Source organism: Mus pahari, chromosome 11, assembly GCF_900095145.1.
Source record: "Mus pahari chromosome 11, PAHARI_EIJ_v1.1, whole genome shotgun sequence".
Lineage (NCBI taxonomy): Eukaryota > Metazoa > Chordata > Mammalia > Rodentia > Muridae > Mus > Mus pahari.
The window spans coordinates 68,313,963-68,336,308 of record NC_034600.1 but is presented as its reverse complement, the minus strand read 5'-3'; the positions used below and the strand labels follow the sequence as shown (position 1 = coordinate 68,336,308).

The window sequence follows — 22,346 nt, the reverse complement described above, 5'->3', positions numbered from 1 at the left end:
ATATAAAGTTTACAAGACCAAGGGGCCTCTCTTCCCAATGATGGCTGATTAGGCCATCTTCAGCTACATATGCAGCTAGAGACTCGAGCTCAGGGGGTACTGGTTAGTTCATATTGTTGTTGCACCTACAGGGAAGCAGGCCCCTACAACACCTTGGGTACTTTCTCTAGGATAGAATGCTTTTCTTAAATTAATAAAGGCAGAATAAATAACCCAAGTGTCGAAAATAATTCATTCCTCACTTAGTGAGTAAGTCATGATAAAGCAATCTGATAAAAAGGAATTAGTTGCTCTCCAGGCCATTAGGAGAGAAGGATCCATTGTCCATTGTTGAACCCTGACTGCAACAATATCCTGAATACCCTTATCATCATTATGATGATAAGTAACTGCATTTTGATCGTTCCTTTGGCCCCTCTGCTAGAAGGAATGCAGACTTTGCAATGTTAACTAGTCAATAACCCAGACTTCTGAAGCTCATGGTAACTACCAGGGAACTGTCTACTTCTGTCTTGATAAAACAACATATTGTCAAGCTACCTGTTCAATGTCTATGTTTACACTTATATGTTAGTGCTTTTCTCAGCCTTACTCAGAATTTGCATTCTGCATTGAGAGCAACCATAATTCACCCAAGTTTTCAACCTCAGAAATTTTAATATAAAAATCTGTCCCACTGTATTATATATAGTATATTGCCATTCTTTTACAGAGTAATGAATTATTTTGTCTAAGGTTAAATTAGAGATGGAGAACACAAAGGATCATGGTCAGACAATCGGTACATATAAAATACAGAATCATAAGGGGTAGTAATAGCACAGGTAACTGATTCATTATTTTTTATTATCTACTGGGAAGAATCCATAAACTAGTTCCTTCTAAAAATCAGACTCAGTGGAGTTTAGATAATAATTATTAGTTTGTTCTTGGAAACAAAGAATAGTCCTCCTTACAATGGCCTACAAATGATCAATATTTGATTAATAGCTAATAATTTTGCTTGTTTCTAATTTCCCTTTCCAACTTAGGTCCATGCAACAAAATTTTAAAATTATCCTCTAATCAATCTTGTGTGATGATATAGTTTTATCTTAAAGAAGAAGGCTGATTTGAGCACACACACAACAACAACAGCAACAACAACAACAACAACAACAACCAAACTCTGCATCTAAACCAAAAACCATTGAGTAAAAACAAAATAACACGTCAGTTCCAAAAATACAAATCCCACAGTAATAGCCAGTATTGAAAATAATGTCGACAAACTTAAAGACAGCTCAAAACAATGATTAGAACAATGGTGAATAAATGATAAAAGACAAAACCAAAGGAAAAAATCAAAATAAGAAAAGAAAAATTGAACAGGTAAAAATAGGGTTTTGTTATATTTTAAAGAAAACCTAAATTGGAACAATGTTATAAATGAAAAATTGAAGGAATCAATTACGAATCTCAGTGGAAAGTCTCACCCACAGAAAGGATGTGCTGAAATAGAGCCAGGGATAGAATGCTAATTACTGGAGTTAGATCACTCAATAAAAGTCAATAAAAATTGAATGGAAGTATTGGTATTTCAAAAAAAGATATAAAATGGATTACAGAAAAAAGATTAAACTGTAATGAAGGTACACAAATAGGTCTCTTATAAAATGGTATGTTTTCCAGATCTGGAAAAAAGAGATGCCTGTCTAGCTGCAAGAGACCGACAGAACATAGTAGACAAGAAATTATGGGGAAAAAAAAAGCAAAAAGAAGAAAGGAAGGAAGGAAGGAAGGAATGAACAAACGAAGGGAAACAGAAATTCTCCATGCCTTATTATAGTTGAAACATTAAAATAAAGAGTAATCAAAGTTAACAAACTCTGCAAGTGAGAATGGTTGAATCGTCTTTAAAAGAAGGACTACTAGAATAACACTGTATTTACTAAATTCACAGAAAAGCCTGAAAGCCAGATAGAAGGTAAACATTTTTTTTATGTCATGAGAGACCACAGTTGTTAACTCATATATTTCAGCCCAGGAAAAAAAGTAACTAGGGATTTTGAATACAAATGAAAACCTTCTATGATAAAACAAAGTAATTTATGGGGACAGAATTCTTTGTACAACTCTAGAAAGAATTCAAGAAGGATTATTTAAATAACAAGAGCAAAACAAATGTATCCAATTGGTCATAGAGGAGAAACAAATATGTTAGTATAATTACTCAAAAAAGACCTGAAAACACAAGAATATCAATATTTCAGAAATTAATACATACATTTCACTGCCTGAATATAAGCAGTAGATACACAGAGTAACTGATTGGATGAGAACACAGGATCCATTTTTTATAAATCATTTCAGTAGTCCATGGGAGTTTTCCAATATTGAACACATATTAGACTATAAAACAGCATTTAAGAACTATAGGAAAACTGAAATCACACCCTGCATTTCAACTTAGCACAATGACCTAAATCAAATAAATTAAATTAATTGTAATAAAAGCAACAGAAATTTGTGACAGAAACATCAAAGAGAAATAGAAACAAAACCCATAACACTAAACAAAATACTACCAAAAACAGCTGAGCCAGTGATGAAATCAAGAGGGAAGTTTACAAATTTCCAGAACTAAATGAAAAAAAAAAAGCAGAATACACTAAACCATATGAGACACAATAAAGTCAGTCCTCAGAGGTGTTTATATCACTAAGTGCTTACAATAAAATGAAATATATCTAATCAGTAATTTAATGTTGCAACTGAAGACTTTGGGAAAACAAGTGCCAGTAATATCCAAAATCATACATGAGAAGAGATAGTCAAACTAAGAACTGAAATGAAACAAATAAAAATGAAAGACTCAGAATTAAGAGTTACTTCCTTGAGTAGATGAACAAAATTGACAAGGTTGATACTCACTCACTATACATCCTCAGAGTTCAACTGAGAGACACAGGTGGACCTAAGAGATTGATGTTTTTGTGCCTTAGAATTTCCTCATAGGATTGAAAATTTTGGCCACTGTCTAAATCTATATATATTCTTATCTATCTGCCTATGTCTCTGTCTTCTATTCATATGTTTGATCGATAGAGTAAGATAAAAGTGGCTATAATTTGATTACCTAAATAAATATTGCATGTATGAACCCACACTCTAATCCGGGTGATAATTTTCTGTACAGAGTACTTCAAATATACAATTGTACATTTAAATAACTGGATATCAGGTGTGAATTTTTATCACTCTCATCACAGGAAAAAGAAGGGACATCACATGTAGTTTATATAAACAATAAGTGATGCAAATTTCCGGTCTGTTTTAAAATGTCATAACAAAGAACATGATCTCAAATCTTTTTTAGTATTTTTAATTAGTGCATTGACAATGAAATACTATAGTTATTTTGCCATTGAGGCGGGAGTTTACACAGTATCCTGTGTCCCTGAGAAATATCAACAGGTAGCAAAATTACACCAAGTGCATGGACATGTGAGGGAGAATACAAATTCTGCTCTTTATAGCTTCTCTAACATAGGTGTTGCTTGTTATTGATACACAAAACACATTACACATGTATGTATGTATGTATGTATGTATGTATGTATGTAATCTGGACATGTCTGAGATGATATTTCAAAAGGAATATTTATCATAAATATGTGAAAACAAAATGAAATACAGAATGTAGTATACCAATAGTTGATAGCGTATTATGAAATTACAGAAGCACCAAAAACAGTAAAATGGAATGAAGATGGTAAAAGTTTGTGTGTGTGTGTGTGTGTGTGTGTGTGTGTGTGTGTGTTTGTGTGTGTGTAATAATGGTGAATGTTCTTTTAAGCGAGCCTTGTAAATACAAGAGCACATGTTGACTGGTAATGGGCTGTTGGAAACTTTAACTTAAAATGTCAAAATAAGAAAGTGTTTATAACATATCCCCTGAAAACAAGTGAAAATGTTTTCATTCTATCATGATGACTCTGAGGTTCCTTAAATTTATAAACTTCGAAAAAGTAATTTTTCATACTATGAGCATTAGTAAATAAGGTTAAATCAAACTATTTTAGTAGCCAAGAGCTCCTTTTTCAGGGAGAATTACACAGTTGTCCATCACTACGTAAATCTGTTCAACTGTATTACTCTAGGTAAATATTAGGTTAAATTTAAAAACCACTAAATTTGAGTGAAGAATAAAGTTATTTTATCGTGATAACTAAACAACTGGCTAGAGATAGGTTCCATGGGAAACAGCTCTTAATGAACACGATAAGGGCCAGAGATCTCTGCCCCCATGCTAAGGCTGGGCATGGCTACATACACAGATGTAATTCTGACACTTTGGGATATGGGGCAGAGGCAAGAAGAATTCTAGGCTATCCTGAATTCCAGTGAGCTCCTAGTTCAATAAGAAATGTATCCAAGAGTTTGCCTTGTAAATAAACATATTGAGTACATCTTTTGAATATCATTAAATTTGTTCTCAGCTTGCCTTGGGTTATAGTATTCATATTTTTGTTACAAGTGTGTTTGAATTTCTACAAAGAAGTGTGTGCATATGGCAGCAATCCTTTATAACACATAAAAACACTATATATGGGTTTAATTTGAGTCCACACATTGGGTTAATATGGTCCACAAAATGCAGAACAGAGTTTTTTGTTCCACTCGGCTATTTGTTTTTATGAGTGGCTCAACTTTATCAAAGCGTTCTATGAGTTTTCTACAAAGGTAAAAGGAACATGAAAAGTTCACTATACATTGAAATCCAAACCACTAGTTCAGCTCAACCTTTTACCAGCAGTGAGAGGTTAGCCTGAGTTATTTGTTTCTTCTTCAATTTACAATTAAAAGACGTATTCATACATACGAAAAGTTTAGATATACCATTACCCAACTCAGTTACAAGAAAATTAGCCAGATAGCCAGATAACAAGTTGTATATATTAAGTCTGTAATCCTAAAAAGATCATTTTCAGCATGGAAATGTTTGTGGAAAGTGTATAAAACGAGTATTGAGAGAATGTTTTGCTTTAAGACAGATGGTTAGAAAAATAATCAGACTAAAATGAACTAGTTGCAGGAACCCTGAGGTTCCTCTTCAAATATTTCCTTCCATTCTCAGCTTAGCCTTTGCTTTCTGTCAGAAACATCTTTCAATACAAACATTTTAAATTAAAAACACAATCCCTGAAGCTCTCCCTCAGGCATGGAAACATTACCGCAGGAGCCCAGTGATGGAGGACTCATTGTTTCTTTTCCTAGTGGAGCCAAACTTCAGACTTATTGTCAGGGCATGTGCTTGGACCTCAAACAAGACAACAGAGTCAAAAAGCTCCACTTGCAAAAGATGCATCAGTTTGAGCTTTGAGAAAATAAAAGCAGATTGTATGTGACCCCATAGAATAATATTCTGGCTACTGAGCTGTAAACATCCAAAATGAATATTGCTTTTGGGCCACATGTTTTATTTTGTTTGGGGAATGTCAAACATCACCATGTAAGCTCTTGTGCTTACAAACACGATCCATCAATGGTGCTGCTACTTTAGAAGCTGTGGAATCTTAGAAATAAGATAAAAGCTTTGCTTGACTATGTGAGCTACTAACGTCCAGCCTGGAAGAATGATATCAAAATTAATGATCCTAAGTCAGGTCTACTTCCTGATTGTGAACATAGTGCGGTCATCTCCCTTCCTGTCATGATGCCATGGTCTCCTTCCCATAATGGACTGTATCCCCTTAAACTTTGAGCCAAAAGGAACTGTTCTTTAAGTTTCTTGTAGGCTACTTGGTCACAGTGAAAGTAATGAACTCAATCAGTTTTCTATAAGATGAAAGCAAACTCACATTTAAGAAAAGTTATCAGAAGAAAGAAACAAGGAAAAAAATGGAAGTTACATAACTAGATTTTTTTGTTGTTGTTCAATTAGTGAGTGGTTCTTCAGATCTACCTTGTAAATCCTCAAGTACAATCTATCTATCAAGTGAACTGTAATACAAGCCTCCTATTGCTAATATCATATCATCCCCACGTTTATGTCCCTAGGGTTCCTATGTGAATATGACTGCCTGAATCCTGGCAGGTGTCCAGAATGAAGCTCCCAGGATGCTCCTGCTGATCTAAATCAAGGTCCCAACAAACAGGGCAATAAAGTCACAGCAGCTGCAGCCTATGGTTGCTGGGCAACAAGAAACACACAAATAGGCTCTGTGCTTTTAAGATTGGAGGAGAAATATGAAGACAAGAAGAGGTATAAGGTTGGAGTTACATCACCCATCATAAGGAACACAACAGATTTAAGAATTATAAGCAAATTGTCTTTTAAATACGTGAAAACGTTTCAGTGTTCCATAGAACCTAAAGTTGGTAAATGGTATACTGATAATTCCTTACATTATATATAATAGATTAATAACCCCTATTTCTATAACCTATTCCAATAACTAGATATCTTAATCATTTAAGAAGCATTCCTATGAGAATGTTAATATCACTTAAATACTGTTTAATAATCCCCCCTTTTTTATTCCTCAGCTATGATATTTTCACTTACCTCTGACTCAAAAAACCAGTACTACTCTATACAATGGTGACTATTCATTTTCACTGTGGCTTACCATATTACTGAATATGTCACATTTTAGTGTCAGTTGTTAAATGACTAGACAGTTTACAAAAGTATAAAAATAATGTGGACTATTAAAAAAGTTAACCTCTTAGATATTGGAAATGAAAAAAAAAACATACATTAAAAAGAGTGAGAGGGAGAAGAGTTCAAGGTTGCCATGATTCTGCTCCATTAGAGGACAACCTCCAGAGGCTCATGTGCTGCAAGCTTGGTCCCCAGTGCAATGATGCTGAGACATGAGGGGACTTTCAGGAATAGAGGTCTAGTGAGATGACATTAAGTCACTGGGGTAGCCACTGTCTTAAAGAAACTAAAGTGGCTCTTGTGGGACCAGAGTTAGTTTCCTGGAGACTTGCCGTTTAAAAATATGCTCATTCCTCAGTCCCTCAAGCTCTCCACCACTGTACTCTAACTTACTTGACATGATCAGCAAAGTCATCATTTGAGAGAGCTAAATGATTTTGTACATTCTGCACTGTGAGGTCATTTTGGACTTTTTAATTATTACTTAGGTTCACGCATGAATTTGACAATGGAAATGGATTATGATAGTCATCAGTACTACCTACATGATGGCTTGCAATAATGAACAAAGGAAAAGAGTTCTAAATTTGAATTGATAAAAAGTATATATGCAATAATATATTTTCAAACATTTCACTCCATCAAAACTTATTAAATATGTGTAAATTTAGTAATATGCACTTAGTATATGCCTATAAATGCAACCATATGCCCATCACTAGACCATGATATTTAATGTATGTAATCTAAATAAAGGTTACAAAACTGAACTTCTTTTTATCTTGTCCCAACTACTCAAACCACTGCACTTTGTTCTACAGCCAAGATAGCCTCATGTTATCTATGATTTAGTTCCTATTATATAGCATTGTGTATTTTAATATGATAATTAATATTTCAACATGAAATTTGCATGTAAAATTTCTTTGGTTATAAAAATAGATGACTTGAGCATTCTAGCATTATGGAATTCACTTTGTATGGAGTTATAAATTATACAATATATTCTTTTATTCATGCTTCTACATTTTTGTCATTTCCTTGTCTTGCACATTTTTCTGGCTAGTAATTCACAGCTGGTAAATGAGAATGACTTAAATTTTCTTTCTAAGAATATTTAGCAATATCTGGAAATATCAAGTTTTTATACAGTGTGAGGGATGCTACTGAAACCAGGGATTAGTGGCCAGAAAGGATGCTAACACATCCTACCGTGAGGAGTGCATCTTCAAATGATCAAGACTTGTAACTGCACTGACCTCAAATATGGTAACAGGAGAAACCGTAATGTGTAAATTACACAAGTAGGAAGAAGCATTGTATGAGAGCATTTTACAAAAAACAATTCGATTTCTGTTTGTACGTGTCTTAAACAATCTATGAGGCAAAAGATATGGAAGCCTGATACTGGCAAAATTTTATGGCTTAGAAGGCATTAGCCCTTACAGTGTGTGTCTTACTACTGTGAAGATAAATTCACATGGCTCCAAAGATAAATACAATGTTTGTGTCTGTATGTCTAGCTAAAGGGTACTCAGACTTCAGAGACGCTTTCTTTGCTATCAGAGTTGGTGAACCCAGAGATGCATGGCTTCTCAGGGTACAAAGGGTAAGTAATTGTTACATTGTCCCTGGGTAGAGAAATGAGGATAAGGGCTGTTAAACAGTGACCGTGTAGGCATAACATTATTGCATAGATCTGGTTTCTTTTTTGTATTATTGTAAGGCAAATGCATACATTCTCAATATCCAAAATCCGATCCTGATTTTACTCAATGTGACTTCACTATTCATTGGCCTATTCATTGTCTTTAAAATTATTAGGATGTACTACCATTAAAAGTAATATTTTATAACTAATATTTTGTGACTTCATTAAGAATTTTACAATAATCCAAAATAATAATAATAAAAATCCAAAATTTTTCCCAACTCAGTATATATATATATATATATATATATATATACACACACACACACACACCTTAGTGTTAAATAGTGATAAAATTTAATTTTTTCAAAACTATATCCCCATATGACTGCATTAGTACAATATACAAGATTTTTCTCTCTTTTTGTATCCCTGGGCTAAGTTTATCTTTTAGAAATAAAAAACTCTATCTTCCAAATATTTGGTAAGTCAGTAGGATATAATAGTAATAAATTAATCCAGTTTAATGAGTCATAAAGTTCATTTCCGTAAACTTGGTTCCCCAACCCTCCTCTTTTATATTACTCCCATTGTGCTTCTGGAAATTTTCTAAAGGAATTGCCCTACAAATAATATGTATTCAGTTTTTAATTTTGTTTTTAAAAAAGGAAAATAAGACCTAAAGATATACCTAACTTAGAAAGTTTTTCATGCATTTCTTAATAAACATGTTATTGTAGACAATGCCATTCTACATTTGATTTTTATCCCCCGTAAACCAAGAATAATCATCGTGTTGACACTGTGATAACATTTATGACAAATACACAGTATTATTGTAAACATAGGAGATTGCTGACACTTAGCAAGTGTTTAACAAGTGTTCCTTGTAGTTGTCTGTTTGATCATTCTCACAGTTGCTATGGTGACCTACCCTCACAGACTCTGGCAAATTTTTGCCCAATTTGTCATGAAGAATTCTAGATACTTTGCAGAGCAGAAAGACTACATCCAAAAGAGCAAATCTCATTAATATATTAATTAGAACTTCCGTGGGTACAAATAATTTTGATCACAAGCATGATTCGAATATGAGAAATATGCTGTTAGCTGCACTCAAGCAGAAAGAAAATTTTCTGTCATAGCAAATTATCTGAAATCATAATTAATCTGTGGGTAAGAGAAAGGAAACATGATGCTAGAGGTTCATGTTTCAACAACAAACCAAGATTCTTAAAAGTGAGCAGCATCTCCGCTTCTAATCAGAACTGCAAGTCATTCTGCCTATTCCTTTGGAGTCAGGATTAGATTCAAGGCTTTAACTAATATTCCCCCATAGAAACTTGAAAATATTTATTTTATATGGCCAGGAGACAGTATAGACTGTAAAGTGCCTGATGTGAAAGCACAAAAGCCTGAGTTCTATCTTTAGCAGCCACATGAATTTAACAGAGCAGCACATGTTGGAGAAGCAGAAACAAGCAAAATCCTTGGGACTTTCTGGAGAGCAACATTGGTGTAATTGGCAAGCACTGGGCTAGTGAGAGGCCTGAACTCAAGTTAACATTTGAATGGTACTTCAGTAGCTTGGAGAGAAAGCTCTCCAGTGGTTAGATAACAGGCAGAGTGTGTCAAGAAGGAAGAAGGATGACATTTGTTTATAGTGAAGGCTGCCCTTCTGTGAAGTGCCAAGTACTGAGACAGCTTGCAATGAACTCTCCGGCTCACTGAGCAGAGATCTCCACACTCAGGACTGCAGCACAATTCTCTCGCTGTTCAGCATCAGATTTCATTCCCTGGAATCCCTCACAGTGCAATTGACAAACTTGCCTTTCTAAAAAATAATCCATCCTTTAGGTTTTGAGAGCCACATAGCGTGCCTCCCAATGATTTAAAGTTTTTCTATTTAATGTTTAAATTATCACAAGACTTATCACAAGACGTTTTTGATGCGAATGATTGGAGGTCTCTCAATAAACCACGATCTGCGAAGTCTACAAGGACAGAAGTGAGCTGTCTGTCTGGCTGTGGTTTGATGCTGATGCTCCCTCATTGCAGTACATTAGCATTTTATTTCTGCAATCAGAGTTGACAGTTTGTCTTCCACTTTTCCTTAGTTGTTGTTTTTTCATTAATTTGCTTATTTAACACCCTGACTGCCTTCTCTGTCTGTCCTCTCCTCCCAGTCCCACCCTCACATCTCACCCCTCCTACTCCCCCTCTCCTTCTCCTCAGAGAGGGGAGACCCCCTCATGGTTACCAGCCAGAACTGGCACATCAATTCTCAAGAGGACTAGGTGCATCCTCTCCCACTGAGGCCAAACAAGGCAGCCCAGCTTGGGAAAGATATCCAAAGGCAAGCAAAGAGAAATAGCCCACACTGTCCAATTGCTTCGGGACCCACATAAAGACCAAGCTGCACATCTGCTATGTATAAGTAGGTACTACGTCTAGCCCATGCATTCCCTTTGGTTGGTGATTCAGTGTATGTGCCTCCATGGGCTCAGGGTAGTTGACTCTGTAAGACTTCTTGTGGTATCCTTGACCCCTCCAGCTCAGTATCCTCCAGATCCTCCCTTTCACTCTTCAAAATAGTCCCAAGCTCTGCCTAATGTTTGGCTCTGGGTCTCTGCATCTGATTCTATCAGCTGTGCCAGGCTCCTGTCTGCAAGCACAGGAGAATACCACTAATAGCATCTTGGGTTGACTCTTTTCTACATGATAGGTGTCAAGTTTGCCAGACTTTGGTGATCATTCGTTCAGTCTTTGCCCTACATCTTCCTATGTCTTCCATTGTTACACATAATATAAAACAAAAGTTACACACACACACACACACACACACACACAGACATTTTTGCATCAGCCTCCATATAATTAGAGTACAATGTAAATTGTTTGTTAGGATGATTACAAATGCACACATTCACACACACACATGCACATACACCCATTTGTCACTATAATGAAGTTCTGCTTATAAAAAAGATTAATAAAATATAATTTCTAGTATTTGGCATCTGGCCTCCAATAAGTTACTATCATAAAAAATATCCTTGCCTGGGACCATCCAGTGTGGAGACAGCATTTAACTGTCTTAGTTATTTTACTACTTTCAAAAATTAAAGTTTTGTCCCACAACCACATTCCTGTCTGACAACTTCAGAATATAAGCTGTTCCTTATTCTACCAATACTTCAAACTTGAGGAAATAGCTTGGAAGTATTTTCATTTCTTGAATTTGAATTCACAGCCTTAACTATGATATTCCCACATTGCCTTTTTACCTTTATTTAGAATGCCCAGGATCCTTTCTTGAACTCAAAAATACTGATTTGCACCTAAGACTCTGCTCACATATATGTATATCTGTCTGTTTCTGCGTTCATCATTATTGTTATCTTACGCTATCAATTTACTGATTTGTTTCAGATCTCTGTTTTCATTCAATCATTTCCAGTTTCTCCCTTTCCCTATTCAAAGTTCTGATTTTATATTCAGGCATTTGAACAATACTAGTATTTTCCCAATTTCAATTGAACGATGTTTCCCTAAAAGTTAGAATTTCCATGAAAGTTATAAATCATGCACCTCTTCCTCTGAAATGGGAAAATAGCATTTTTCTCTCTATGCACATTTTATTCTTTGTTCTTGGGGATATACCTTGCTTCCATGGCATGTTTAAGAATATCGTCTCTACAGGTTGCTTATTCCTTAAGAACTTGTTACATTTTCTCACACCAAGATGATAACCAAGCCTAATTGGTGACCATTTATTATTTTAGGGCATATGTGGATTTTTGTTGTAATTTATTTTAATAGAAACATAATAACTCTACTTCTCAAGTCTCTCTGCTGTATTCCCGAAACAGCTCCAGTTTACTGCCTTGGACTGAAAACTGCCTTGGACTGATGTTGATTTTGTCTATTTCATTGCCTCTAGAGTTATCTCCATATGACTCCTGTGGTTTTATTTTTGCTCTTATCCTCCTCTATCAGACACTGGAAGGCTACCAGCAAATTTCTTACAAATGATGGTGTATAAAATCATGTCATGTTTGTAAAATAAAGGGGACTTGGGCAATATGATGTTGGCCTATGGGCCTTTGGCAAGAAATAGGAAATTATTTTCAAGTTTTTGCTCACAGACTCTTATCCCTTTTTTTCTTGAAGTGTCCTTAGAGACTAATAAGCATGAATATATTCTAAGCATCTGCCAAGAATTGCTAACGGTAGTCCCTGAATTCTGGTGCAGAGGGAAAAGGTTGGGAAATTGTTTTCTCCCTAGAGACTCTGGCTGAGAACATCTTGCTCTTGATTTCCACCCTTTCTCCATCAGCTAAAGAGCTACCTGGCTCTCAGGAGACCTATAATGGGCTGCAATCCTAAAAGAAGTTCTCTTCTTTCAGTCAGGGAGCTTTATGTGAACATTCAGACAGACATGATCAGTGGCTGCAATATGCTAATTCAGAATAAAGTTGTCATGTATACATTTAAATGAAATGCAAAACCTAACACTCCAAAAATGTCTCCAAAAAGAAAAAAAAAACAGAGAATCTCACAAAGGCAGCAAAAAATTAATGTGACTATTTAACTTCATTTTAATTATTTTCAGGAAATTGATCTCTGCAATAAAAACAGAGCAAAATAGATGAGCCACAAAAATCAGTGAGTAAAGGAAGCGTCCCACAAATTCACAGAAACTGGAGAACTGAATGAGTTTTCAATTACAGGACAGCCATGCATTGAGGTGAATCTTAGATTAATTCCTTGTTTATTTCCTAAAATTGAGAGTCCGGAATGTGTACTTTATGCTGACTGCACATTTAAAATAATCTCAAAGTGAGGAACATGATTTTGTATATTTTGAAATAAATATGTAAATGTTAAACTATGAATAATTTATTGGATAATGAGAAGTAACTTCTAATATTAATGTTATTATAATTAAGAAGGATGTATTATGACTATAAAGGATGTATCAAGAAGTAAGAAGGCATTTTGCCTTCAAGGCAGTTCCTGTTGAATGTGTAGGAATCCATGTTTTCCAATAACATGAAAAATTTTGCATATTCAAGAATAATTCAAATAAATAAGAATTACAAATGATAACTAACTATGGTTTTTCCCTTGAGATATTACAACTATTTCTATACATTCATATTAAGAATTTTTTCAGTATATAATGTATGGTTCAATAATGGATGTTCTTACTGCAATAAAAATATTATAACATTTTAGAACTTTCTCAAATTTAAAAGAAATACATGAATTTAAAGTAATTCTTTAAAAGATCTATTTGATACTAATAATGGGAATGAATTTCTTTCACGATAAAAATAAATGTCCTTACCCATATCTGACATTTCAGGCACAGTAACGATGTATGGTCCATCTGTGAACTTTGGAGCATTGTCATTAATATCTTGCACTTTGATGATGAACTCAGACTCAGGTTCAAGGGGCTTGTTTGTCCGTCTGTCAATGGCCTGGGCATGGAGCACATAGTGAGTCTTCTGCTCTCTGTCCAGGCTTTTGGTTGAGTGGATGTCCCCTGTGGTGTCATCAATGATAAATATAGTCCCGGCACCTTCTCCAGTCAGGATGTACTTGACAGAACCATCACCTTTGTCGGAGTTGGAGTGCAGCTAGGAAACACACATAGAGGAACTCAGTATGAGTATATTCTGATGATATTGTAACCTGGATATTATCAAATGATGAAGAATTTCAGTTTTTTTTTTCTATACTGTAAACCACATGCAACAGCAGCCATTTCATTTCCTTTTGTTTTCTCCAATTGACAAGAAGTGAACATGGCATCTTGAATTTTCTGAGATTCAATACTCTTTTAAAGAAATAGATAAGCCATATGTTCGTATGGGTTTTTATTTTTAATATACTTAATAATCACCTCTGTCTTCTGAATCAATATTACACTATGTAATATGAAGAAATCAATATGACACTATGTAATATGAAGGAATCGATAATATTCTATGTAATAAAGGGAAAAAGTTGTTTCCACTCATCACTATTGCTTTCCATGCCTGGGGAATAATATTGTCATAAGGAAATTCTTATAAAAATTAACCAACATGGTTTTTAACATTAGATCTTGCAAAAGTGAGTAGGAGAAACAGAAGTTAAAATTACTTTTCAATTTTTCAAATGAACAAAGATTTATCACTGAGATGCTAATTTCTTAATTTGTAGAATATACAGTGTTAATGTTTCAAATAAAAATTTCAGGATAGAAATTAAACATGTTGTTGTCTTAAGGGTTTTGAAAATATTATGACAAACTATAGTAGTGCAGTAGTTAATAATATAAGGTGAAGTGGATGGGGGAGGGAGTGGGCATGAGAGGGGAACCTGATCTGGTATTGGGTCCAGGAAAAGGACTAAAGACCTTAGGGCCAGCAGAAAGAATGTAAACAGGCAAACTCAGGAAACAGGAGGTTAGGGGAACCCTCCAGAATACAGCAGAGACCTAGGAGGTAAGAAACTCTCAGGACTCAAAGGGAAATGCCCAACAGCAGGGAGAGGGAACTTACAGAGCTCACCTTCAGCAGGAAGACAGGGCATCAAATGAGGGGGTGGGGGGCATATCATCCCAGAGTCACAACTCTGACCCTGTCTGAAAGAATTACAGGCATGGAAATGGATAGGAACCGGTGGAAAAAGGATCCAGCACAAGGAGAGGTCCCACGGCTGGACACTATGATTGAAGCTATGGAGTGCTCACAAAAAGGGACCTAGCATGACAGCACTCTGGAAGACACAACAAGCAGCTGAAAGAGAACTAACCAGTACCCCCAGACCTACCAGGGGACTAAACCACCAACCACAGAGTACACATGGTGGAACTCATGGCTCCAGCTGCATATATAGCAGAGGATAGCCTAGTCGGTCATCAATGGGAGGAGTGGTCTTGGTCCCAGTGTAGGGCAATGCCAAGGCCAGGAAGCAGGAGTGGGTGGGTTGGTGAGCAGAGGGAGGTCATGGAATGGGGGATTTTTGGAGGGGAAACCAGGAAAGGCGGTAATATTTGAAATGTAAATAAAGAAAATGTCTAATTTAAAAAAAAGTGTCAGATGCAGATATTTGCACCCAACCAATGGGCAGAAGCTGTTGACCCCTGTTGTTGAATTTGGGAAGGCTGGAAGAAGCTGAGGAGAAGGGCAATCCTGTAGGAGGACCAGCAGTCTCAATCAATCTGGACCACTGAGATTTCTCAAACACTGAACCACCAAACAGGCAGCATACACGAGCTGATATGAGACCCTACCCCAACACACATACAGCAGAGGACTGCTGGTTCTGCATTCATTCAGAGATGATGTACCCAATCATCAAGAGCCTGGAGGTCCCAGGGAGCTTAGAGGTCAGGTGGGGTGAGGAGAATGTATGGGATGTGGAACAGTTGGAGGTTGGACAGGGTGGTGGGGAATAAAATATGGAGTGTAAAAGATAAGTTAATTAATTAATTAATTAAAAAGAAAAATATATAAATAATATCTGGTAATAAAAAGAAATGAAAACATTTTATTTCCTAAAAGAACAAAAACATAATATCCATTTAGAAATAATTCAGTAGAAAATATATTTTTTAAGAAATATGACTTTAAATTTAAAATAAATAAATCTGAAATGCATGTGAAGAAAATAAACTGGATTTTAGTCATTTAAATCTAAGTGAATTGTTCTAAATTGCATAGGATAAAGCACAAATACTTCACAATTAAGACCCTACTTTAATTTCTAACACCACAAAGAAGATAAATAGCTGAATGATTTACAGCTAAGAAAAGACACGTATGTTTGTGAAAACAAAACTGTACATCTTTGAAGAATTGTAGTTGATCACTCTATATGGAAAGTTCATTGCATAATCTCAAGTATTCATCTTTTACTTATTTCTGACCTTGGGAACAGCAAAATATCTAACCTTATTTGCATAGCACCTTACTGTTTTATTTTCCATAGTAAAGTAAAATCATGAAGGTTAGTTTTAAAGTATCTGACGTCTTATAAGACACTTGAAAAATAAATTATAGAAAAGAATGGTAAGATGTAAGGAATTTTTTTTCTGGGTAAATGATAACAATCAATATGTATTTATTGTTATGTGATTCACAATTTTTATTTTCGTTTTCATACACATAAGGCATGAAACATATATGTTACTCATGGCAAACACTTAGAGTCAACAAACAAGATCATTTCCAAAAGTTTTATTTTGATGTCTCCTAAAATTGAAGGATTAAGAGTGGGGACATCCAAGCAGTGACTGGCATAGGGAAGAGGTATGAGATGAGGAGCAGTAGGAGGGTGGACAGGGGGGAGAATAAAATATGGAGTGTAAAAAAAATTAATTAATTGATTTTAAAAACCTGAAGGATTAACAGCTCTGGATCACACAGTTTGCAAGGATTACCACTGCCATTTATCATCAGATATTAGTGACTGTATTCCAGAACAGAGCTTCAGAGTGAGGTACATGGAGACATTGTCTGCATGTATGAAAGTGTACTTATTTGTTTCTGCCTGTGTTTTGAGAAACCAATTCAACATCATAGAAGGTTTATCATTTATGAAGTAGACAGTGAAAATCATTGACATAGCAATCCACTTAATCATTCCTCATCTCTATCTAACACATAACAAAGAGTCGAAGTTATGAAAGGATTGCTAAAGTGAAGCAAAAATGACAGTTATGATTATGGTTTTTCAGACATGAATCTGGTACAAAACCCATGATATTTTATAAGTAGTAAACCACTCATCATGTGTGTCTCAAAAGTTGTGATTAATTTGATCCTAGTTTATTAATGATAATTTAGAAATATTTATAAAATTGTATAACATTACTAATAGTTACACCAAAATATTACAAAATATATTGAGATTTTTTTACATCAGATATTCATAACGGTTTGCCTGAGCATTTACATAATGGAGGTAATTATTTTATAATGAAGATAAATCTTTTAGCAAACTTGATTGGATCTTGAAACCATCATTTCCATATAGCGATTATGGAAACTATTCCATTAGCATTTAGTTCATTGATTAATAATTTATGTAATTTTAAGGATAACTGTGTCTGAAGGACTAAAGTGATCCACTCAGGATTTCCTCTCCTTGATTCATACTTTCTCAGTTATTATTTAGATTGTCAAATTCACTCTGCACTAACATTTGAGCCTAAGAAAACCACACTCATTGTTCTGTGGATTTTTGTTTATTGAGCAAATTTTAAGTACCAAGAGGGATGACAGCATCCATATTTGGTTTTAGAAACAAAAGATAACAAAATGAGGAATGCATAAGAGTATTAGAACAAAGAATAGAAAGGACGCACACACAGAGTGGGGGTTGATTTTAATTATGAGTCATAAAACACAGGGATTTTTGTAAACTCTAATGACAATAAAATTCTTTTACTTTGTTTATGGTTTTCCATCAGATATTATTTAAAAACAATAGTAGAGCCTGAAAATTATGAATATTCAATATATAGCTAGACCACTGACTAATTAGATACTAAGATGTTATTCATTTACATGAAAAATTTAAAACTAAACTAGAGTATTTGGAAAGTATAGGTAATTAGTTCTACTTATTCTGACATAATTTTTTCTTAACGTATATCTTGATTCCATAGTCACTGAACTTTTGCTGGACATGCAGCAAAATTAAAACTATGCCTTGAGAATATTGTAGTGAATCAGATATCCACTGTGTACTCAGTTTGGTGATGTTTAATAAGCCTTTAAGAGAAAACCAATGTAAGCAACCTTGCTGTCCTTGGAATTCCCATGCAATTATATTTCACAACATAAGCTATAGCCTAATTTTTATGTCTATGTATTCTGCCTAAATTTGACCTAGAATGACTGGTATCCCTTGACCCAGATTGTCTCCTTTGCTATCTCTGTCTGTCTTCTGTCTGTCTGTCTGTCTGACTGTCTGTCTGTCTCTGTGTGTATGTGTGTGTGTGTTTCTGTCTATCTCTGTTTCTCTGTCTGTCTCTGTTTGTGTGTATGTGTGTGTGTGTGTGTGTGCATATATGTGTGTAATGGTAATCATTTGCAAAAAGCTTCAAATATGTTAAAAGCAACCTTAATAAAATACATACGCCAAAAATGTCTGCAGTACATGAAAATAGTATCTGTGTGTAGCTTTAAATGTTACTCTGGGTTAGTTGAATTTTGGAAAGTAACATTTTTCTTTGTATAGTGCTGCTGAAGGTTTCTGTAAAAAATTCATTCATTTCTTTCACAAGTCATGTTTATATGTTATTAAATGAATATAGAGTAAACACCGGTTTACACACAGCTAACATAAACAGACAGATCAGATGTACATGATAGACGGGCCACACACAGGGTATTTTCTACAAAATACAGATAAATGGAAAACATACGTTGAAACGTGGATAATTCAAATTTGGGCCCATTTGGTCCAGTTGATCCAAGAGATTATCTCTGTCTCATTCTTTAATATGAAACAGATACATTTTGTGGCTTTCTCTAATATTTCTTTACTGCATTAACCAATCCTTCTGATAGAAAATTGATAAGAGGGTAATATAAAATGCAGAAGGGGGGATAAATGTTTATTATTCTAAACTTTTGTGAAGGAGGTAATATTGTCATTCTTGTGTGCTACCAGACACAAACTCTTTGTGTATATGGTGATTACCTAATAAAGCATTTCTAACAAGTTTTACTTCAGCAGACAAAAAGGAACTAAGGATAAAGAAGGAAAACAGAAATGGAGCCACCCAAGAAAGTAACATGAACAATTTTCTTTCATTGCATTCTTAAAATGTCTTTTGGCTGGTGTTAAATAGAAACATATGGCACTCCCAAAGCTTACGTGACACACATGAATTCACTCCATAAAACTATTTATGCTCCCTAGACCACATTAGGATCATGACCTAAAAATTTATAGCTTTCACTCCAATGCACGGTTGCTAGCCAAGATAATATGTGATTCCTTACAGACGAATAATTTTAAAAGGTTAAGGACATGGAGGCAAAGTCATTAATTTTGAAAGTTACTTTGAGTTAGGACTTCAAGCTCTATTACAAAGGTGGGTCACAAAGTTAAAAATGTAATATAGTATCAACATAATATTTGTGTAATTGAAATGCTCATCTTTATATTTCAGTGGAAGAAGGAAATAAGTGTCGATAGGCAATGTTAGAAATCTCTCATCAAACCAATACTTATTTTTCATAAAAATATTGATAAGGCAATGTGAGATATAAAAATCATGGTAATTTGTATTACAGATAATTATTAAATGTAGCATTAGAGTGTTATATTTTAATTAAATTATAATCATATGCGGTAATAAATTATTTATATAGTAACTAATTCATGTTACAGAAAATACATTAAATACTAGCAATAGCTTGGTACCTACAAAACCGTTACTTGGTGAAAAACAAAAATCTGGTCCTAAAATTTCTTTTCAATAAATTTTCAAAATTTATTTTAAAAATGTTATAAGTGGTACCTGAGAGGTTCCCAGGTCCCAACAGTGATGACCTAAGCTGAAATACCCAACAAAGGAGAAAGAGAACCTATACAGACCTTGATTTAGGAATAAGGGCACCAAGTCATCTCAAAAAATATTAATCCAGAATTGTTCCTGTCAAAAGGAAATGCAGGAACAAAGAATGGAGCAGAGACTGAAGGAAAGGCTCTCCAGAGACTGACCCACACAGGGATCCATCACATCTGCTGATATCAAACCCAGACACTATTGCTGATGCCAAGAAGCACATGCTGACAGAACCTGGGATAGCTGTCTCCTGAGAGAATGTGTCAGATCCAATACTGATGCCTATGCATGCAGCCATCCATTGGAATAAGCACAGAGAGACCAATGGAGGAGTTAGTGGAAGGACTGAAGGACCTAAAAGGGATTGCAACCTCACAAGAACAACAACAATATCAACCAACCAGACCTCTCAAAGCTCCTGGGGACTAAACCACCAACTAAAGAGTAGACATGGAGGGACACATGGCTCCAGCTGCTTAGGTAGCAGACGATTACCTTATCTGTCAGTAATGGGAGGGCAGCCCCTTGGTCCTGTTGAGACTGGATGCCCTAGGGTAGGAGAATGGTAGGGAGCTGACGCAGGAGGGGATGAGTGGATGTGGAGCACCCTCATAGAAGCAGGCAAGACAGAGGAGGGGGTAGGGGGTTTAACTGGGAATGGAGATAATATTTGAAATGTAAATAAATAAAATAAGCTTGAAATGTAAATAAATAAAATAACCAATAAAATAATAAAAGCTTTAAAAATTATAAGTATTTAAACAAGGTATTTATGTAGTAATACTAAATAAGACTATACTTTGAAAAGTATGGATGGATAAACAATTTGTCTGCAAACCTCAGTATAATACAGATCTTGATATGAATTTATCATTCACATTTTATCAGGATTATATTTATTACTGGAGAAGTAAATTAATACATGAGGAATAGGAGGGCAAAGAAGCAAAAAGCAACATTAAGCTTAATATGAGCCTAATTCCAGGTTGGGGACCTTGATTTACAATATTAGAAGCCTCATTTTTCGATAATTTGAAGTGGTAGTAGCATCACCACTGTGACTTTGGAAAGTTTATCTAGTCGTGCAGGATTAGTACAAAGGTTAGTACAAGTGAAAAATTAAGAAAATTTCAACACGTCCTTCTGTTTTGGAAGCATATGAAGCCTCACACATGAATCAAAGAGGGGTCTCTTGAAACTAACAACAGCAATAACAACAACAACAAACTATGCATTTTTTCCTGACACTATAAAAATGGAAGAAAGTCTGCCCAACATTTTCTTTTTTTTTTTTAAACTCTGTAAGAACTATCTAGAACTTTTTGTCAATTAAATTTATTAGAAATGCATTTTCATGCTTTTAAGTGATGGATTTTAGAAAATTTGCTGTAGCACTAGGAAGAGTCTAACTCAGAATTCTGAAAAGGCACACTAAGGCGTTCCATTTGAGCACATTACAGAGAGGCAATAACGCTTAACAAGTGTTCATCTAAAGGGGGAGTTCACACAATAAAGGAATCATTTTTAGAAATCCTAGTGAAAGATTACTAAACTAAGATGCTCTTGTGATCAGAAGAGCTCAGGGAAGGGGAAGGGCCCAAGGCGATCAGAGCCTCATGTAGATGTCAGTTCACAATTGGAATTCATGAAATAGGGAGGCTTATAAAGGATTGTTGTGGTTTCAAACTAAGAGATGAAAAGGAGATTGAAGTGACAACAAAGGTAATTGCAGAAGCCAATAGGAGGAAATTTGATTTAAAACAAAACAAAACAAAAAAATCGATCAATGTATTACTAAATGACAGAAGTAAAACATGCTGCTATCATATATATTTCTGAAAATGAAGGAGTCTGTGTTGTAAATTGCAAGTAGGATCAAGCACAAGATAAAGGTTGACCATGATTACTGAAAAAAAAAGAATGAACTTATAATTGTTCAGTTGACAGATTAAGTAAAATGCAGACATCCCGAGGGATTCTGAGACAGTTCGTGGCTATGTCCATTGAAATATCACCATGTGAAGTCTCAGAGAGATAGAAGAATTTTCCATATATATTCTGGAGTTCACAATAAAGATTTGGTTCATTTTGTTTTATAAACACAAAAGATATCAGCACAAATGTAATAACGACAGAAATAAAGTTAGATGGTGCTACTGATGAACTAAGAATAAAGGATAAAGAACAGAGCAAGTTCTGAAGCTTGTGCTACAATGCTTGAAAAAAGATGTTCCTGGTCCCACCTGCTTACTTCATGATGCATAAGTGTCTGATCCTTTTGGAGCCATTATTCCTTAGTTCTGTGCTTAATTCCCTGCCTTTCTGATCAAATTTCCCAGGTATTTCTACTCAGTGCTTATTAATTCACTCTTTCCCGAGTTTCTAAGATTTTAAAACATGATTCATTCTCTCTCTCTCTCTCTCTCTCTCTCTCTCTCTCTCTCTCTCTCTCTCTCTCTCTC

At 35.0% G+C, this 22,346-nt stretch overlaps 1 protein-coding gene across 8 annotated transcripts in view; it reads right to left on the bottom strand.

Annotated features, from left to right (window-relative positions):
- The window catches only part of Cdh18 (cadherin 18), an 834,629-nt gene that overhangs the window by 203,599 nt on the left and 608,684 nt on the right, over positions 1-22,346 (bottom strand). For all 8 annotated transcript variants that reach the window (XM_029544026.1, XM_029544030.1, XM_029544027.1 and 5 more), the window contains one exon: positions 13,654-13,948. In XM_029544026.1, coding sequence (XP_029399886.1) covers positions 13,654-13,948 — 295 coding nt within the window. The remainder of the gene's footprint in view (positions 1-13,653; positions 13,949-22,346) is intronic.